The 17,009-nt window shown below is 50.9% G+C and overlaps 3 protein-coding genes across 3 annotated transcripts; 1 reads left to right on the top strand and 2 right to left on the bottom strand.

The window, feature by feature from the left end:
• Positions 1-415: 415 nt before the first annotated feature.
• MFIFM68171_11154 (Poly [ADP-ribose] polymerase) lies at positions 416-2,542 on the bottom strand (the record flags this gene model as incomplete). The annotated part of the gene is made up of 3 exons (XM_071066573.1): positions 416-541; positions 641-1,957; positions 2,024-2,542. The coding sequence occupies 3 exons, from the start codon at positions 2,540-2,542 to the stop codon at positions 416-418; spliced, it is 1,962 nt and encodes a 653-aa protein (XP_070922674.1).
• Positions 2,543-6,506: 3,964 nt separating this feature from the next.
• Positions 6,507-8,193, top strand: MFIFM68171_11153 (Actin; the record flags this gene model as incomplete). The annotated part of the gene is made up of 6 exons (XM_071066572.1): positions 6,507-6,715; positions 6,790-6,845; positions 6,917-6,947; positions 7,014-7,241; positions 7,310-7,832; positions 7,942-8,193. The coding sequence occupies 6 exons, from the start codon at positions 6,507-6,509 to the stop codon at positions 8,191-8,193; spliced, it is 1,299 nt and encodes a 432-aa protein (XP_070922673.1).
• Positions 8,194-15,288: 7,095 nt separating this feature from the next.
• Positions 15,289-15,801, bottom strand: MFIFM68171_11152 (uncharacterized protein; the record flags this gene model as incomplete). The annotated part of the gene is made up of 1 exon (XM_071066571.1): positions 15,289-15,801. One exon carries the CDS (start codon positions 15,799-15,801, stop codon positions 15,289-15,291), a length of 513 nt encoding a protein of 170 aa, XP_070922672.1.
• Between the last annotated feature and the right edge of the window lie 1,208 nt (positions 15,802-17,009).

Raw genomic sequence — 17,009 nt, 5'->3', positions numbered from 1 at the left:
TCTCTACAGCTAAAGAGAGTGACTTAGAACGTGTAGAATCAGAGGCATCCTATATTGTAGTGGGTTGAATAGACTGCTAGATATAGCATTGAAGAAGATGGGTGGGTTCGCGGGCCAAGATTTGCCAAGGTGATTGGAAAGTGGGGTGATCGGAATGGGGGGGATTTGACTTACGCCAAGGAGCACACAAGAGTTACACCCGTGAAACAATTTCCCAGTAGGGACTCTGTCATAGCTCAGGAGTTAGTTGGCTCATTTTCTAACTGCAACACGGCGATCCCGATAGATCAAGCTCACCTGTGCGTCTGCTGGGGCTTGGACAGCCGAAAATGGGGGTCTGGACCCGCCATTTCTAGAAAGTTAAAACGCCTTCCGAGAGCTATAAAGGGGATTGCTGGACGTGGCGAATGGCTCGTCAGCCGCCCCTAACCTTTATCCGAAATATATATCGAATAAGGACATGGGAAGGGTCATAGACGACATATTCATTGAACCCCAGAATCCCTATAGGAAAAGAGTTGTAGGGCACTGAGGTGTCTGGCTGAAAGATTTGTTAGTCAATCAGAACGGTCCGCCGCGTTGGGCAGGCCAAAAGACAGGAGGCGTGAACAGAATAGATATCAGGCTTTGATCCACATACCATCTGAATAACGCCGGTACTGGGGGCGCCAACCATCTCCCACCCAACATACTTCCATCCACCAGGTCTAATCTTCCCCAAGCCCTCAATACACCTGTATTGGCTACCTGGTGCGCCAATGACATCGTGGCCATTTTCCATGCTCTGCACTCTCCGGATCCGCTGCCGCCCAACATCGGCCTCACAGAGGAGTAGCACCGAATCCCCATCCCATCTCTGGTGCTTGCAGAAGGTGGCCGACTTGCTTGATGCGTCGGCAAGGTAGATGCCGTTGCCGAACATGGTCCCGGTCCAGGTAGCCCCTCGCCGGCGGATCTGCAGCCCCAAGTCGAGGATTCCTAGGAGCGAGTCGGGCGGGGTACCGTGCCATAGGAGGAGCTTTTGCTCGCCGGAGACGTCACGGCCCTGCTTTGCCTCAATCCAATCGCGGTATGGATTTGGCAGGCCTGCTTTGACGAAGACGCTGTAAATGTCTTGGAGCTCGATTGTCAGACGATGTATGCGGTGGCAGGACCGTTCGAGGTAATTCTTGAGCTCTTGGAACTCGAGAGTCGAAGGATCAGTTAGGCGACAGAAACCATGCTGTAAAGAACTGTAAGCCCGGTAAAGCGGCTGAGCAAGCATCTTGTATGCGCTTAGCTGCAGGGAACCACGAAGGTGGATGTCGGCCAGCATGCTGGCGAGTTCACGCCGCGGCCAAAGGGAGTATAGAAACCTGAGCTCGAGGAAGATGGCATGGTAACTAGATATCACTGGCGCGCGGTCATGCCCAGCGCAAAATGGGATTTGGCTCCGATACATCGACGATGCCTGGAGAATGGCCTTCCAACGGATCGGGCGCCCCGAGTCTAGGTATCTCAAAATGAGCTGGAGGGTCTTGAAGCCTAAGAAGATTGCCCAAGGGCTGAGGTGCTCGTAGGGAGCACTGAATGCCAGTCGGGCGTTCTCGCTTCCTTGGTACTCTCTCTTCGTATCTCTCCTAGCAGGACCGCCGTAGAGCATAATCTCCATCAGCTCCCTCAGTCCTTCGTGGATATTGCCGTCGACCGTTTCGTAGTTTGGAAGTTCCCCAAGCCGCCAGGCGGATGAGCAGCGGTATTCAAGCTCGACGAAATTAAATAGGGAATCGCCCAGCCGTGTAGAATCGTCATATCTTCTATTCCACGATATACCAGTCTTCGTGCGGAATGCGCTGCGGAACCTCGCCGTCAGAGACTGTACGTTACGTGACTGGCTCTTCCGGATTTTTGTTGGTTGCCCGATGCGACCCTCTCGAGTCAAAAAAGTGTAGGTTCCAGAGCCTGAATGGAAAAGTACCTGATTATGCGCGAATCTCACATCAGTATGTCAGCTTCACCGCCAGACACCTGGGCATGGACTTGCCTGCTGCCTGTAGTAGAGGTTTATATTTCTTGTGCAGTCGGCCCGTAGAAGGTAAGCATCATATATCGACGCCGTACGGTCGCCGATTATGACAGAGGAGTCAGGGCATGCGTCGGGGTCAACAGGGATATATGTGTTTATCCCACCGAGTGTCTGTCTCTGGAAATATCCATGGTGAGAAATATATCTCGCCGTGATAGTGGACGGATATGGCTTCTCAACGAAATGCTGCTCAAACTCGTTCCTCAGCTCGCTGTACGTGAAGGCGCCGTTCGGTATAATTTCGTCTTCAGGCTCCCAGTCAGAGGTAATCCGGGTGAGGCGTGGGAAAGCTGAAGCAGTTACAGCTGGCTCAGAGGTTGACGAGAAAATGCCCGGAACGGGAGCTCCGAAAACAATGAGCGGCTCCGGTGACGGGATGCCGAGATCGCTAAGGCCGTCAGGCACACTTGAGGCATCCGCGGATAACTTTGCCGGATTGATAGTTCCCGGGGGATCCAAAGGCATCAAATTGTCCATATCCTCAAGCGCGCGCCTGCGGCCTGGTATCCAGCAAATTAGTAGGGTGATTCGCATTCGGTGAGCATTACTCGGAGCCTTGCTGGAGCCTGGAGCGGCGTGTCCACGCGGATGACAGGTTTTTCCGGCACATGCATAAGCTCGGTTCGGCTGCGAGTCAAAGAGCACATAGCTGTTATGTACAAGTACACCAGCTGAGGGTGGCTTGAAAAGTGAGCCAATTAGTCCTCGTGATCTGGTAACACACAGGTGACTAATCACCGAAAGTCACCAAGGGAATGAGAAGCGAATGACGTTAGAATTGCCGGCGCTTCGGCTGTGGGTATATTTGGTGCACCCCTCTTCCCTTCGAGCGGGTTACGAACGCGGTTGAAGCACTGTTGGTCCTCATGCGCTCATCTAACCCGGCCAGTGCTACCCCATCGTTCGCCTATCAGCAGAAGATATTGAAGTACCATATATCATCGGCCTCGGCCTTGTAGTGCTTCCAAGACCAAGGTAGTAGATTGCCAATTTCCGACTTTCCGTATAGAAACAGAAAGATATAGGTGATTGAACCAATCAGGGTACTAACGGGTAATTGAAGAGGTGAAAGTGCTACAAGAAGAGGCCCGAATCACGGTTCAACCGCGTTGCGTCTTCCATCTACGCGAGGGAGAAAAAAACAACTAGGCGGAATGCCATTGCGCCAAGCAAAGGCGAGATGATCACTATAGTAAGATTGGTTTTCGACTGGTGTAACGACTACGGGCGGGGCTACAATAATCGGCGGGCTCGAATAAATGGAGCGAATCTGCTCTCCCGGATGCTCGTGAACGGCGATACCACCCGACTTGGCTCCCTGACCCAGACCAGCTGGAATCTTCGGTAATATGAGTTAGAGGCGCGTTTGGGTGTAGGGTGGCGGATTTCAAGAGACTCTTGGATATCTGAGAACAAAATACGCTCGAAAGAACTCATGAATGTCACCGTTTCAGCAAAGCACCTTTAGAAAGGCAGTGAGCCACCGGTTAGGTTTATATCATTTCCCCTACTTCTGCCCGAACTGCCCACTTTTGAGATCTTGTTTCAATAATTCGGATTCCTCCTTTCCTGGCTACTAGTTAGACCGCAGGCACACTTTTCCTAGATGAAACTCATGTTAAAAAAGCGTTGAAATTTGAAATTTGAAGGATTCAGCCCGCTCCTTTATTTGGGTGGGTTCGCATCTCTACTCGGCGGGCACCTGGCACTCTAATGGATGGACGGCGGTAGCGTTTAGTCGTGCGAAAGATCGCCGGACTCCCAGTTATCTCAACCAGGGAGGGCCAGATGAGTCACAAGCGCCACTGTTATGCACTAATTATCTACAACATGAGGATCTTGCAGTGAGCATCAGGAGCTCGAGAGGTTGTTGAAGGAAGATGTCTTTGAGTAGGGGCGGCTTGGGCTAAGATGATCGGCTCGCCAACAATAACTTAAAAATGCTCCGCCGGCGGTCGGAGTAATGATTGCCCGTCTGACAGCTTTTCAGTTTTTCAGACAAACGAGCCTTCAACGCATCGATCGCATACTCTCGCTTGTCCTCACGATCTCCGGACGCTGCGTCACTAAATAAGCCTTTAAACTATGAACTTTGCTCCTTCGACATGGCGCATGCTCGGGCTGTCTGTAGCCGCCGGGTACACGGGTCTAGGCCTATTGGTAATACTTTTCCCGGCCCACGCCGCCCGCGAATTTTTTGGCCTTCCTGAGGCGCCGGCCTTAGGGATAGAAGAGAGAGACAAACAAGCAGAATCGTTAACCGTGTCAGTCCTGGGGCCACTCCTGGGGGCGCGTGATTTGAGCATGGCAGCGGCGCTGTGAATGTTGGCAGTGTCGGGAAAGTGGCGCGAGTTCGGAACTGTTATTGTGGCTGGGACGATCCTCTGTATTTCTGACTGCGTGGTGGTTTGGAGACGCCGCGGTCATCTCCGGTAAGTGGGGCACCCGGAGAAGCGAGGCTGTCTAGAATTAGCTAACAAGCTCCATAGTGGAGTGATTATCGTTGCAGGAGCTCTGAGTTGGACCGCTGTTGGAGCTGGGTTGCGATGGGGGGTGGCTTGACTGGACCACAAAGAGTTAGAGAAGCCCCAAACAAGCTATCAGTCCCATGCCATCTCCCCAAAGAATTGTTGTAGGCTTGGAACTCCAGAGACTCGAACTATGTGGCCGAGTCCAGATATAAAGGTTCTGCGTCCCGGGCTCGTCCTCGACGAGCTCGGCAAAACTCCTTCGTGTTATTGGGTGACGGCCCCTCAGCACCTGTTCATTCGGCTATCCCGTACAGCGTCGCCTTTGCAACAACCTGATGCGTGTACTGTGCCACCCTCGTGGGCTTTGAGATCAAGACACACCTACTGCCTCCATTCCTCGTCCTAAGCACTCTGAAACAACGACGAGCCATGGACTTCACATATCCATCAATTGTAGACTTCGAGGAGCTTCAGTTATTGAGACCAACACTCATCACATGTGAGACTCTGCACTTCAGCATCACGAAGGTTATGCGCGCAGCGCCCCACCTTGTACCGCCGTCTCTTACACCCGAGATGATGGCGAGGCATCTGAGTTCATCCACTTGGATGGTCAGGAATTCCGGGTGAAGCTAAACCTGTGATCCTCTCTTTACCACCCAAGGACGGGATGCTGGCCGCGCCGGATGGACACGCCTAGGACAACGCCATCCACATCGACCAATCCAACAACACCAAACACAACGACCAGATCCGCCAGATAGATCAAACCTACCAAAATGCTGCATGCATGTCTGTGTGGCTGGGGCTGCCAAGGATTCCTGAACATTACATTATGCACTTGCCCTAGGACCGGCCTGCGAAGACCATCGAAGTCGACACGTTTGACTGGCATGACTCCTATCACTGACCTTACAAACCGTTAATATTGGTCTCGCCTCTAGCTCGTTTAGCAGTTCCTGCTTGGTTAGAGCGTTCAGCTATACTGTAGCAACAGTCGAATAGACTGGGAAGTCTTTCGGGACATTCTGTATCGCGACTAAGGTGTTTCTGAGTTTGATCCTGACAAGTATCCCGAGTACCTGCAACCACTTTACGACTTGATGACCAGGCACCATCGATCAGAATGCAAAGACCCCCGAGATAGAGCGTTTGCATTGCTGGGGCTTGTGACGCCCGAGGAGAGGGCTGCTGTGGGTGGGGGGGGGGGGGGGGGTGCCCAGACTATTTGCAGACTATTCCATGTCGGAAGACCATGTGCACATCATGGCTTTGGCACACGTTGTGCATTATTACACGCCAAGTACTCCGCCAAATATCACACGGGACTCAGACGAGCTTTTCTTGGACCTTGGAGCTAAGACGTGGCCAGAGAGGAGCAGACTTCTTTGTCAGGCGAAAGCGTTCGATTACCCCAGTGACTAGGCCTTTGGTCAAGCAACGGGGTTCTTAACTTGGTCCGAGATGGGGCACCAGTGAGACTCCGAGTCCAGAGGAGGATAATTAGTAACGACCACCATCACGACGAAATTGCATGATGACTCCTCAAGATCGGTCAAATTAGGCCTGGTTGTCGGCTGCGTGCTGCTATTGTTAACAGCTACATCAATAGGGAGACGGTACCTGAAGGAACTGCGTATGTAAAGCCCGTCATATTTCTGTCCGTGGGTTTGGCGGTAAGAACGGGTTTCGGATTCTGGGGAGCGGGCCCAATGTTGTGCGGGAGGTTCCACGTGCGGGGTACCGTACCTAACGAGCTGGACGTAGGTACAGTACAGTACGGAAAACGTTCTTCCACATCCTATGTACAGTACTGTAATCCGTACATTACACGTACATACATACAGTAGTACTGTGCAGTAGGCTGGGGCAGACCGACGAAAGTGTATCGGGCTCAGCCACTACATAATTACGTGGTTGTCCGCCTGACCGCCCGCAAACCCATATATCTGGATGATCTCCCTGGCGACATGTCGAGTCCCATGCATATTTCGACGACCGGTGCCGATCCCAACCCAACGGGGATTGGACCCATCTCTGCTGCGGAACAGATGGCCGAGGCACTGCAGGAAGCGTCACATCAAACCAATGAGATCGTAGAGGTTCAGCTAGGTTCGGATAACGCTAGGGTCACCTGCCCGCTCTCTCGGCTCTCTCGGGCCCTGGTCTTGGACAATGGGTAAGTGCTGTGGCGGGCGACCCCGTGTCAGACAAGGGCTAGAGCAACGGACGGCGCTCATATCAATACTGCAGGTCCCAGGCTGTAAAATTCGGCTACAGCGGAGACGCATCACCGATATCTGAACTACGTTCGTGATGTCCTTTTCATATCCCCCCCCCCTGATAGCAATCAGAGCTGCAGGCTTACCGTAACAACCAGTTTCCGTTGTGGGGAGGATAAAATACGTCCCGTAAAGCCGTCTCCCAGCACCCTATGCCCTTATCAGATCTGACAAGGCTGACTCTACCGTCTGCAGGTCATGCTGGTTCGGAGGTCGTGGTATGAAAGATGTCGTCGTCGGGGCAGAGGTGCTGCAAAGGCAATCACTCCTACATAACCGGTGGCCGATCCAAGGCAGTCGGATCGATGACTGGGATGACCTCGAGGCGCTGTGGTGGAATGTGTTCTACACCGAGCTCAAAGTTGATCCGAAGGAGCACCCTCTATTAGCGATGGCTCCTCTCGGTCTATCGCGGAAGGAGAGGTGAGCTCAGGGTCTATCCGTCCGATACGCCTGTCTACTGCCGACAGCTGAGATAATGACCAAAACAGTGAGAGGATGACGACCATGGTGTTTGAGTATTTTGAATGCCCGGAATTCTTTACATCCGATAGTGCACCACTAGCCTTATACGCGACCGGGCGAACCACCGGCCTTGTCGTTGACTCGGGCCACTGCAGGACAGCCGCCGTTCCCGTATACGAAGGATTTCCACTGGCGAACGCGGCACAGACTCTTGATATTGCCGGCAGGGACATTACGAGACATCTTCGCTCACTCTTGGCCGAGAGCCACCCAGCCATTACGAGTAAGACTGACGAGCTCACAATTCGGAATGTTAAAGAGTATTGCTGCTACATCACCGAGAACCCCTACCTAGCCATCCTCAACAAGAGGTGGGAGGAACAGTCGTACACCCTCCCGGACGGAAAGACCATGCATTTAGGCACTGAGCGCTTCCGAGCGCCCGAGCCAATGTTCTCGCCGCTCATCGGACTACCAGCCACGGTTCTCCGAGCCATCATGAGATCAGACGTCAAACTCAGGGATGAGTTGTCTCAGGACATTGTATTGGTCAGTATCTGAATCGAAGTTTCTCTTTTCAATGCGTTCGAATCACGCTCGCTTTCATTGATCTTGTGATTCTCTCCATCATGCTGCCCTCTGACGTGCTGTATGACAGGCAGGAGGAAATACACTGTTTCCCGGGTTCGCGGATCGGCTTCAGCAAGGGCTCTCTGCTATGAGTCCTACTGGCATGAAGTTCAGTGTCGTAACTCCGCCGGACACGAAGTACTCAGCCTGGTTGGGCGGGTCAATGTTAGCCAGCCTGAGCACGTTTCGCGATATCTGCATTCGGGCCGAGGAATACAACGAGTATGGTCCTGTTATGATGCGCAGAAAGTGTTGGGGACTAGGTGTGGCTTCCGGATGACTAGCCTAGCCTAGAAGGTGATTTGTGCTGGCATACATTATTATGGTAATTAGTGAGGGGCGGCGTTCCCGCCCGGTTGTAGCCATGTTAATTAAATGGTACTTCAACAAATGATGTATCTACGTGTCAACACCTAATCTGCACTTCCACTAGTATCTTCTCTAATATGATACGACGGGTGAAGTTGATTGCGTTGGCAACCCAAGCATTAGTGAACGATACCCTTCTAACTATCGAGGTGAAAGAAGAGAAGACCCAGAAGGCGAGGTTTTTGGCAGCATCAAGTCTACAGGCCAAATTTACTAGGAGCCGCCTTACTAGCTAACCATGAGTCCACCGGGTGCTGAAGTACAGGCTTGTTTGCCATTTAGTGACCAATTAAAACAGGATCTTGAATTAATTATAGCGTCTCTCAGCGATACTACCTCAAGCACGATAAGGTAGAGAATCTGAAAGGAGGCCGACACCGCTTTCTCGATATCAAGCAAAACCGTCCATTCCCAATACTAAACTAATTATTTAGTCACAAAGGAATAAGAAACCAAAATCTGTATCGACACAATTGCTTTAGCCACTGCAGCCTTAGCAGCATCATCACCCTCCTTGACAGCAATAACCCACTCCTCTGCCTCCATTCCGGCATTCCACTCCACCCCGAGCCCTGGCCCCGACAGCGCCTCGCCGGCTTTAGGCAACGACGCATCGACAAGAGCCGCCACCCGCCCTGCCGGTACTGCAGAAGCGGCAGGCAACTCAAACCGCACCTCCTTGACCTTGCCGCCTGCACCGTCGCCAATAGCCAGCAACCACGTCTTCCCGGCCGCCGCACTGTCGAACTCGACGGCCAGCTTCACGCGCTGTGGCTTGGCGGTGCTACCGCGGGCAAAGTACGGTAGGCACTGGGGTAGGTTGCGGAGACGCAGCGCCGCACCAGCACGGAAGGCGGCCCAACCCGTAGCAAACTCGGCGCGTACGTCGACGTATAGGTATAGGCCGCTGTCAAACACAACCGATGCAGCAAGCGGCGGCGCCAAGGGGGTTGTCGATGCGCTGCGCTATGGCTTGGGCGAGCTCGGTAGAACCCTTATTGGCTGTGTAGTGGATATACAGAATTATATCGGCGATAGTACTATAGGAGAAGGCAGCTAGGAGGGAGGTAAGGGTTAGATTCCATTTACTAGTTAGGATCTTTATTAGCTAGGCCTTGTAACGTATATTATAAGCGAACGGTCCACATAAGCGAACGGTCCACTTTCCAACGCGACGCGCCACCCTTGCACTCAACACAGATTTTCTCAACAACCCAACATGCCTCCTACTTCAAAGGAAGCCAGGCTAATCCTGGCCCTTGACGCTCTTCAAAATGACAAAAACCTAAGCCTACGAGGTGCAGCAAAGGTCTACAACGTCAGCCATACTACTCTTCGCAACCGTCGTAAGGGCCGGCCTACGCGACGCGATATTCCAGCCAACTCGCGGAAGCTTACGGATCTCGAAGAGCTGACGATAGTTCAGTATATAGTTGAACTATCTGAGCGTGCATTCCCACCTAGACTGAGTGGTGTGGAAGATATGGCCAACCAACTACTACGTGTACGCGACGCGCCCCCTGTCGGCAAGCTCTGGGCCTACAACTTCGTTAAACGCCAGCCAGAGCTCCGGACACGTTGGACACGTCGGTACGACTACCAGAGGGCCAAGTGCGAGGATCCAAAGGTTATTGGCGAGTGGTTTGCACTCGTACAGAACACTAAGGCCAAGTACGGTATTGTGGATGACGATATCTATAACTTCGATGAGACTGGGTTTATGATGGGGATTATCTCTGTGGGTATGGTCGTTACAACCTCTGACGGCTATGGTAAGGCAAAGCTAGCCCAGCCTGGCAACCGCGAGTGGGCAACAGTGATCCAGGGTGTCAATGCCCTTGGCTGGGTTATCCCTCCCTTCATTATCTTGGCCGGGCATTACCACCTTGCCAACTGGTACCGAGAGTGCAACCTTCCAGCCAACTGGCGTATTGCGACTACCGACAATGGCTGGACTACCAATGTAGTAGGCCTAGATTGGATCAAGCACTTCGACTACCACTCAAAATCCCGGAAAAAGGGCACATACCGGTTGTTGATCCTCGACGGCCACGAAAGCCACCACTCGACCGAGTTCGAGCTCTACTGCAAGCAGAACAATATCATTACGCTCTGTATGCCTCTGCACTCTTCCCACAAGTGCCAGCCACTTGATGTTGGCTGCTTTGGGCCACTGAAGCAGGCATACGGTCGCCAAATCGAGGACTTAATGCGTATGTATATCAACCACGTCAGCAAGTTCGAGTTCCTCTGTGCCTTCCGCGAGGCCTTCTTTGCTTCTATGACAGAGAGCAATATACAAGGTGGCTTTGCAGGGGCTGGCCTTGTACCGTATAATCCAGAGAGGGTACTTTCTACCCTGGATATACAGCTTCGTACACCAACACCCCCAGCCTCACAGTCGAATACCGTACAACCTTAGGTCTTCCAGACGCCACACAATCCCCGAGAAGCCGAATCGCAGTCAATACTTATCAAGACTCGCATTACCAACCATCAAAACAGCTCTCCGACTTCGATGTTAGCTGCTGTAGATCAACTTACCAAGGGTACAATGGCTGTAATGCACCAAGTTGCTCTTCTACAGTCAGAGGTCTCTTCGCTCCGCAAAGCCAACGAGGCACTAAGCAAGCGCCGGAGAGCTAAAAGAACACGTATACAGCTTGGGGGGTCACTTACTGTACAAGATGCACAGGATCTACTGGCCCAGAAGGCCGTAGGTAGGGAGGTAGTGGGAGATACACAGCCAGAAGGTAGTAGTACAGGGGGTCGTACGAAGGTTCGGTGTTGTGGTGTGTGTGGCAAGCCTGGCCATAATGCGCGTACTTGCCGGGAGGCTGCAGAATCCTCGGATTCAGCTGTTTCTAATGTAATTATCGTTGGTTCCTAGTGTTGTTGTGTTGCAATTGCAGATAGTATTTGTAGGGTTGTAGAAAGTGGACCGTTCACTTATATGGACCGTTCGCTTATAATATACGTTATAGAAGTATCTTAAAAAAAAGGATTGTTAAGTAGTACCTTGTAATACTAGTACCTTCGAAAGACATATTGTTTATCGTAGAAATTGAACTCGAATACCATGTAGTTATATACTATAGATAATATAGCTACCAATATAATAAGGGCTGACGACCTCGATATATGCGAACTATCTAGGACCTGGAACGAGCTCGAGGTAAGCGCAAGAGTAGTGTTTATCAGAGTATTATAACGAATCCTTCGTAGTCCCTAACGTCTAAGAGGATTCTGTAAGGTGTCTTAACTTAAAGGATAGTAGATTCGGTGAAGCCTAAGGGTTTATAACAATCACATAAGAGATATTTCAATAGCAGTAACGTACATTATCAGTGGGTCGTATATATCAGTGGGTCGTATACTTTCCCACGCGACGCATCACCTCTATCCTTAATACTAATTTTCTCAACAACCCAATATACTCCCTACTTCAAAGGAAGCCAGGGTAATCTTGGCACTTGAAGCTCTTCAAAATGACAAAAATCTAAGCCTCCGAGCCGCAGCCAAGCTCTACAACGTACCAGCCGCAACTCTCTCCGACCGACGCGCTAGCTGGCCTGCCCGATTAGATACAACACCCAAATCGAGGAAGCTCACTCGACTAGAAGAGGAGGCTATTGTTCGGTATATAATTGAGCTATCTAAACGCGCTTTTCCACCTAGACTATGTGGTGTAGAGGATATGGCCAACCATCTGCTACGCGAATGCGACGCGCCCCCTGTCGGCAAACTCTGGGCACATCGGTTTGTCAAACGCTAGCTACAGCTCCATATATGTTATACGCGTCAATACGATTACCAAAGGGCCAAGTGCGAGGATCTAAAGGTTGTTGGCAAGTGGTTTACACTCGTACGAAATACCAAGGCTAAATATAGGATTGTAGATGATGATATCTATAACTTCGACGAGACCGGGTTCATGATGGGTATAATCTACGCGGGCATGGTAGTTACGACCTCGGATGGCTATAGCAAGGCAAAACTAGCTCAGCCTGGCAACCGCGAATGGGCAACGGTGATCTAAGGCGTTAATGCCCTTGGCTGGGCTATCCCTCCGTTTATTATCTTGGCCGCGTATTACTACCTCGCTAACTGGTATACCGAGTGCAACCTCCTAGCCGATTGGCATATCGTAACTACCGATAATGGCTGGACTACCAATGCCGTAGGCCTAGATTGGATCAAGCACTTCGACTACTATACAACACCTCGTACGAAAGGTAAATATCGGTTGTTGATCCTCGACGGCCACGAGAGCTACTACTCAACTGAATTTGAGCTCTATTGCCAACAGAACAATATCATTATACTCTATATGCCTCCACATTCCTCCTACCTCCTCCAGCCACTCGATATTGGGTACTTTGGGCTATTGAAGCAGGCGTACGGCCGCTAGGTTGAGGACTTGATGCGTGCGTATATCAACCACGTCAGCAAGCTCGAGTTCCTCTATGCCTTTCGCGAGGCCTTTTTTACCTCCACGACGGAGAGGAATATCCAGGGGGGCTTTGTAGGGGCCGGCCTTGTGCCGTACGATCTATAGAGGGTGCTTTCCAAGCTGGATATCAAGCTTCGTACACCGATACCCCCGACCTCACGGCCTAGCACCTCACAACCCTGGGTCTTCCAGACACCCTACAACCCTTGGGAAGCCGAGTCACAGTCGACGCTCATCAAGACTCGCATTGCCAACCATTAAAATAGCTCCCCGACTTCGATGTTGGCTGCTGTGGACCAGCTTACCAAGGGTACGATAGCTGTAATGCACTAGGTGGCCCTCCTTCAGGCAGAGGTCTCTTCGCTCCGCAAAGCTAACGAGGCACTAAGCAAGCGCCGGAGAGCCAAAAAAACACGCGTACGGCTTGGAGGGTCATTTGCTGTACAAGATGTACACGACCTACTAGATCAGAAGGCCGTAGGTAGGGAGGGAGCGCAAGAAACGCAGCCGGATGGTAGTAGTGTAGGGGGAGGTCGTACGAAGGTTCGGTGCTGTGGGGTGTGCGGCAAGCCTGGCCATAATGCACGTACTTGCCAGGAGGCTGTAGAATCATCTGATTCATCTATTTCTGATGTAATTATAGTTGGTTGCTAGTGTTGATATATTGCAATTGGGAATAGTTGTTGTAGAGGTAGGGGAGAGTGTACGACCTACTGATATGTACGACTCACTGATAATGTACGTTAAAGCTAATAAGTTATATTACTTACTAGAGAACTCCTCGAGTCCTTTAGAAGTATTTAAGGAATGTCTTTTATAGATATCGCTTGTAGTTACTCTATTTGCTCTGTCTAGAGCGTATATATTATGTGGTGGAGATTAATACTGCTCAGCAGTGTCAAGGTCGACGCCCCTAAGATCACTAGTTACGGGACCAAGATAGAAACCTCGTAATAAGTAAGGAGAACTAGCAAATTACTTCTGCGAGAATAATGCGCTGGGCTAAATCTACTCGAAGGTCGAATCCTGTCCTAGACTACACAAGACTGCCTCAAATCGCTAGCTTTTCCGCAAATGCAGAGTTGTTACGAGTTGACAGGTTTGAACCTCGGCCCATTGTAGGCCACCTTGTCATGTGATCTTGGCCCATTAGGGGTCAACTTTGTCACATAAATAGTGTAGTTCTTCCGCCCTCACTTGCTTTGAGGGACAAGCAGAATCAGATCTTTTTCCACATCTTTTGCTTCGCAACAAGAGTTGCTTACATGACATTAGCAGTGCTGTTGTAGGGATATACGACTAGCTGCTTCGACATGATGAATTGGGGAAAACTGTTTCCCAGCACTTGGGCCCTCTGATCAGAGGGCTAGACTGGGACTGTCTTAGCCCAGGACCCGCTTTTTCCTGTATTTAAGACTATCCGGACTGTCGTCCTTAGACACAGGGGAACGAATTCAACAACTCTCTTTTCCTAGTTTTACCCCGACTTGCGGGAGATCCCTTGCGGGCAAGATATTCTCCCTCTGATCAGAGGGAGCTCTATCTACCTACTTTTGTTGTGGCCGTCGTGGCCTTTCGCCCTCCCCTCTTGTTGTTGTTGTGTGTGTAGGTGTGTGTTCCTGCACCATTTCACTAGGTCACCTATATATAGGTCATCCAGTTCATCTACCAGTCCATTAAGTATTTCTTCGTCGAGAAGAGCCTGTCAGCTTTGGACGATAACGTAATGTCGACCGAAGCTATAATCAGAGTATACTTCCGGTTCTCTAGAATTTATATATGCTACTTGGCGATAGAGGAGATTGGCCAGTCAACAAGCTATAAGTATGAAGACTTTCCCTTCTTGCATTACGCTACAACCTTATAGGTAGCATATACGAAGCAGTGCAATACTAAAAGTGTCTCTCAAGAGGATCTTCTAGTGTTGCTTGCTTAGCTATCAAATGCCCTTATGGAGTTATAGGTTTATATTTACCGGAAAATAGATCCTTATTCCGAGGACTGCTTACTAGAAGAGACTAGCCGGATATACGCTATATCGAGATATAGAGTCTTCGGGCTATTAATAGCTATTTTATAAAAGGCAGATTAAATTGCTATAGATATCGATACGAAAGATAACTCTAGCTGGACGCTGCTATAGTGGGCTGCTGCGAAGGGTACGAGGCTATTGTCTAGCTGCTACTTAGCACGGGCAAGGTCGATCTCGATGCGAAAGATAACTATGGCCGGATGCTGCTGTCGCTAGCTGCTGAGAAAGGGCATGAGGCTATCGTCCAGCCGCTGCTTGGTACAGGCAAGGTCGATGTCGACGCGAAAGATAATGCTGGCTGGACACCGTTGTCGTGGGCTACTGAGAACGGGCACGAGACTATTGTCCACTTACTCAAGTCAGCGAAGTAGTATGTTAATTCTCTATATTTTTCTAATAGCGTGACACAGAAGGGGTCCGGGGGGCGGCGCAATTATATAGCTATAGACACGCTCAGACCCGCAATTTAACGCCATGGATCCTCTCTACATGATTCTTAAAATGGTTCAAGTGCTTGAACTCTAGCGCTCCCCCTTGCATTTAGGGTAGTTGCACGACATCCGCTTCGTGCCGCCCAGCTGTTTCGCGTGATTCCTATCAAAATGGCCGTGCATTGCCGCCGGTCGACAATACTTGAACGTTCTTTCCTCGTAAGACAGGGCTTCGTCCCCGATGCAGCGTGGACATTGCTTCCTGTCCATCAGGAGCGGAAAGGGGTCCGGCCTGGGAGACTCCTTCACCGTGACGTCGGCCCGCGCTCTCCGTCGGATGCAGTTTCGCTTCACGGTCTCCCGTTTGCCGTACAGGGCGACCATGATCTCGGCCGCCTGGATGCGGAGTTCGAGCAATTCTGCGGAGGTCAAGTTGTCTGGTTGGCTGCAGAGGATCTCGGCGAGCTGGGCGCGCTCGGGTATGTGCAGGTCGATGGCCGGCTCGGCATATTTCTCCTCTTCTTTCTGCGCTGTTACAACGGTCGCTATTGAAAATAGCCCAGAAGACGTGCGAACACTTGATCTCCGGATCTCCAGAAGCATAATTAATAAGTTTGAATACAGAAGATGTTTGGTTTCGCTATAGCACCTAACGATAATGCAACAGACGAGCTCAATGTGTAACGAGAGGCAGCGCTAAGAAAACTACTCGAGTTACTTGACGGTGTCAAACACGATTTCCTTAATGCCGCCGCCGGCTGCTCATTCGAATGTTGTTCGATTCTTCTGGGCGCACTTGTCAAGCACATGCATGATGAAGGGTTGCTATATGACGCTGTGGTGCCGCGATTCGAAGATCGCAGTGGTATGGATATGGTAAAGAAAATCCGTGATATGCAGTTACCAAATCGCTACTGGCACAAGCCGTCTCTTACGTATGGTTATACTTCCTGTTCTTTTTCGCTCAGCGCTCTAACGGAGGCCCGACTTAATGAGATCACTACTAGCCTGAAAGGGCTAGATTTGGATGTCTATGATTGGAACTATTCTTGTTAATGGAAGCTGAAAAAGAAGGGGAACGGTAAAAAATGCCGAGTAAAGATATTGGTAGTTGAGGCTATAGAGGAGGAAACATGAAAGAAGCGGAGGAGGTCTGTTGACCAGGGATAGACTGCTTATAAACGCTTCGCTGCTATAGGATCAATGTCTAGGGGCAGTTAACCTGACGCTTAACTGTAGGCTCAATCCAATCTTTGCTCGGTGTTAAACCTACGAGTTATGGACGAGTCCTCCTACTGCTCCCTTTAGCGCTGTATCTGTGAGGAGCTTGGCGCCTTTGCCGCTGTATCGAGAGGCTATCTTTCGCAAGTCCAGTTTTGGTAGATTATGGAGTGGGAGGGCAGGCTGTCTACATAAGAGGTAGAGTTATATTAGCGACACGCCGTACCGCCCCTGATGCACTGACAGTAACCACGTTACATTCGCTTGCTCGCCGGGGCTGCATGCCGCTGCATCTACGGCTCATTTCCGGTGTTCGGGGGGTATTTCCGGCGGAATCTGGACGCCTGTTACGTGTCAAGATCCCTCGAGCGCTCTTTTTGTCGGAGATCTGATTGGACATCGCGTATGGCCGCGGCGCGTATACTTTGAGGACAAGAAGCGCAAGCCCTACTGTTCCATCCTCCATCTCGCAAAATAGAGCCTAGTGCACGACTGCAATTGCTGACTCAGCAGAGTCGGCTCATCACTCGCCCGAAGTTCTGCCGGACGAGATCCCATTCGCGTTCCCGGGCCGTAGCTGGCTCCGTAAC

Source organism: Madurella fahalii (assembly GCF_045866475.1).
Source record: "Madurella fahalii IFM 68171 DNA, scaffold_6, whole genome shotgun sequence".
In the NCBI taxonomy this organism is placed as follows: Eukaryota; Fungi; Ascomycota; class Sordariomycetes; order Sordariales; genus Madurella; species Madurella fahalii.
This window is presented reverse-complemented; position numbering and strand designations above follow the sequence as displayed.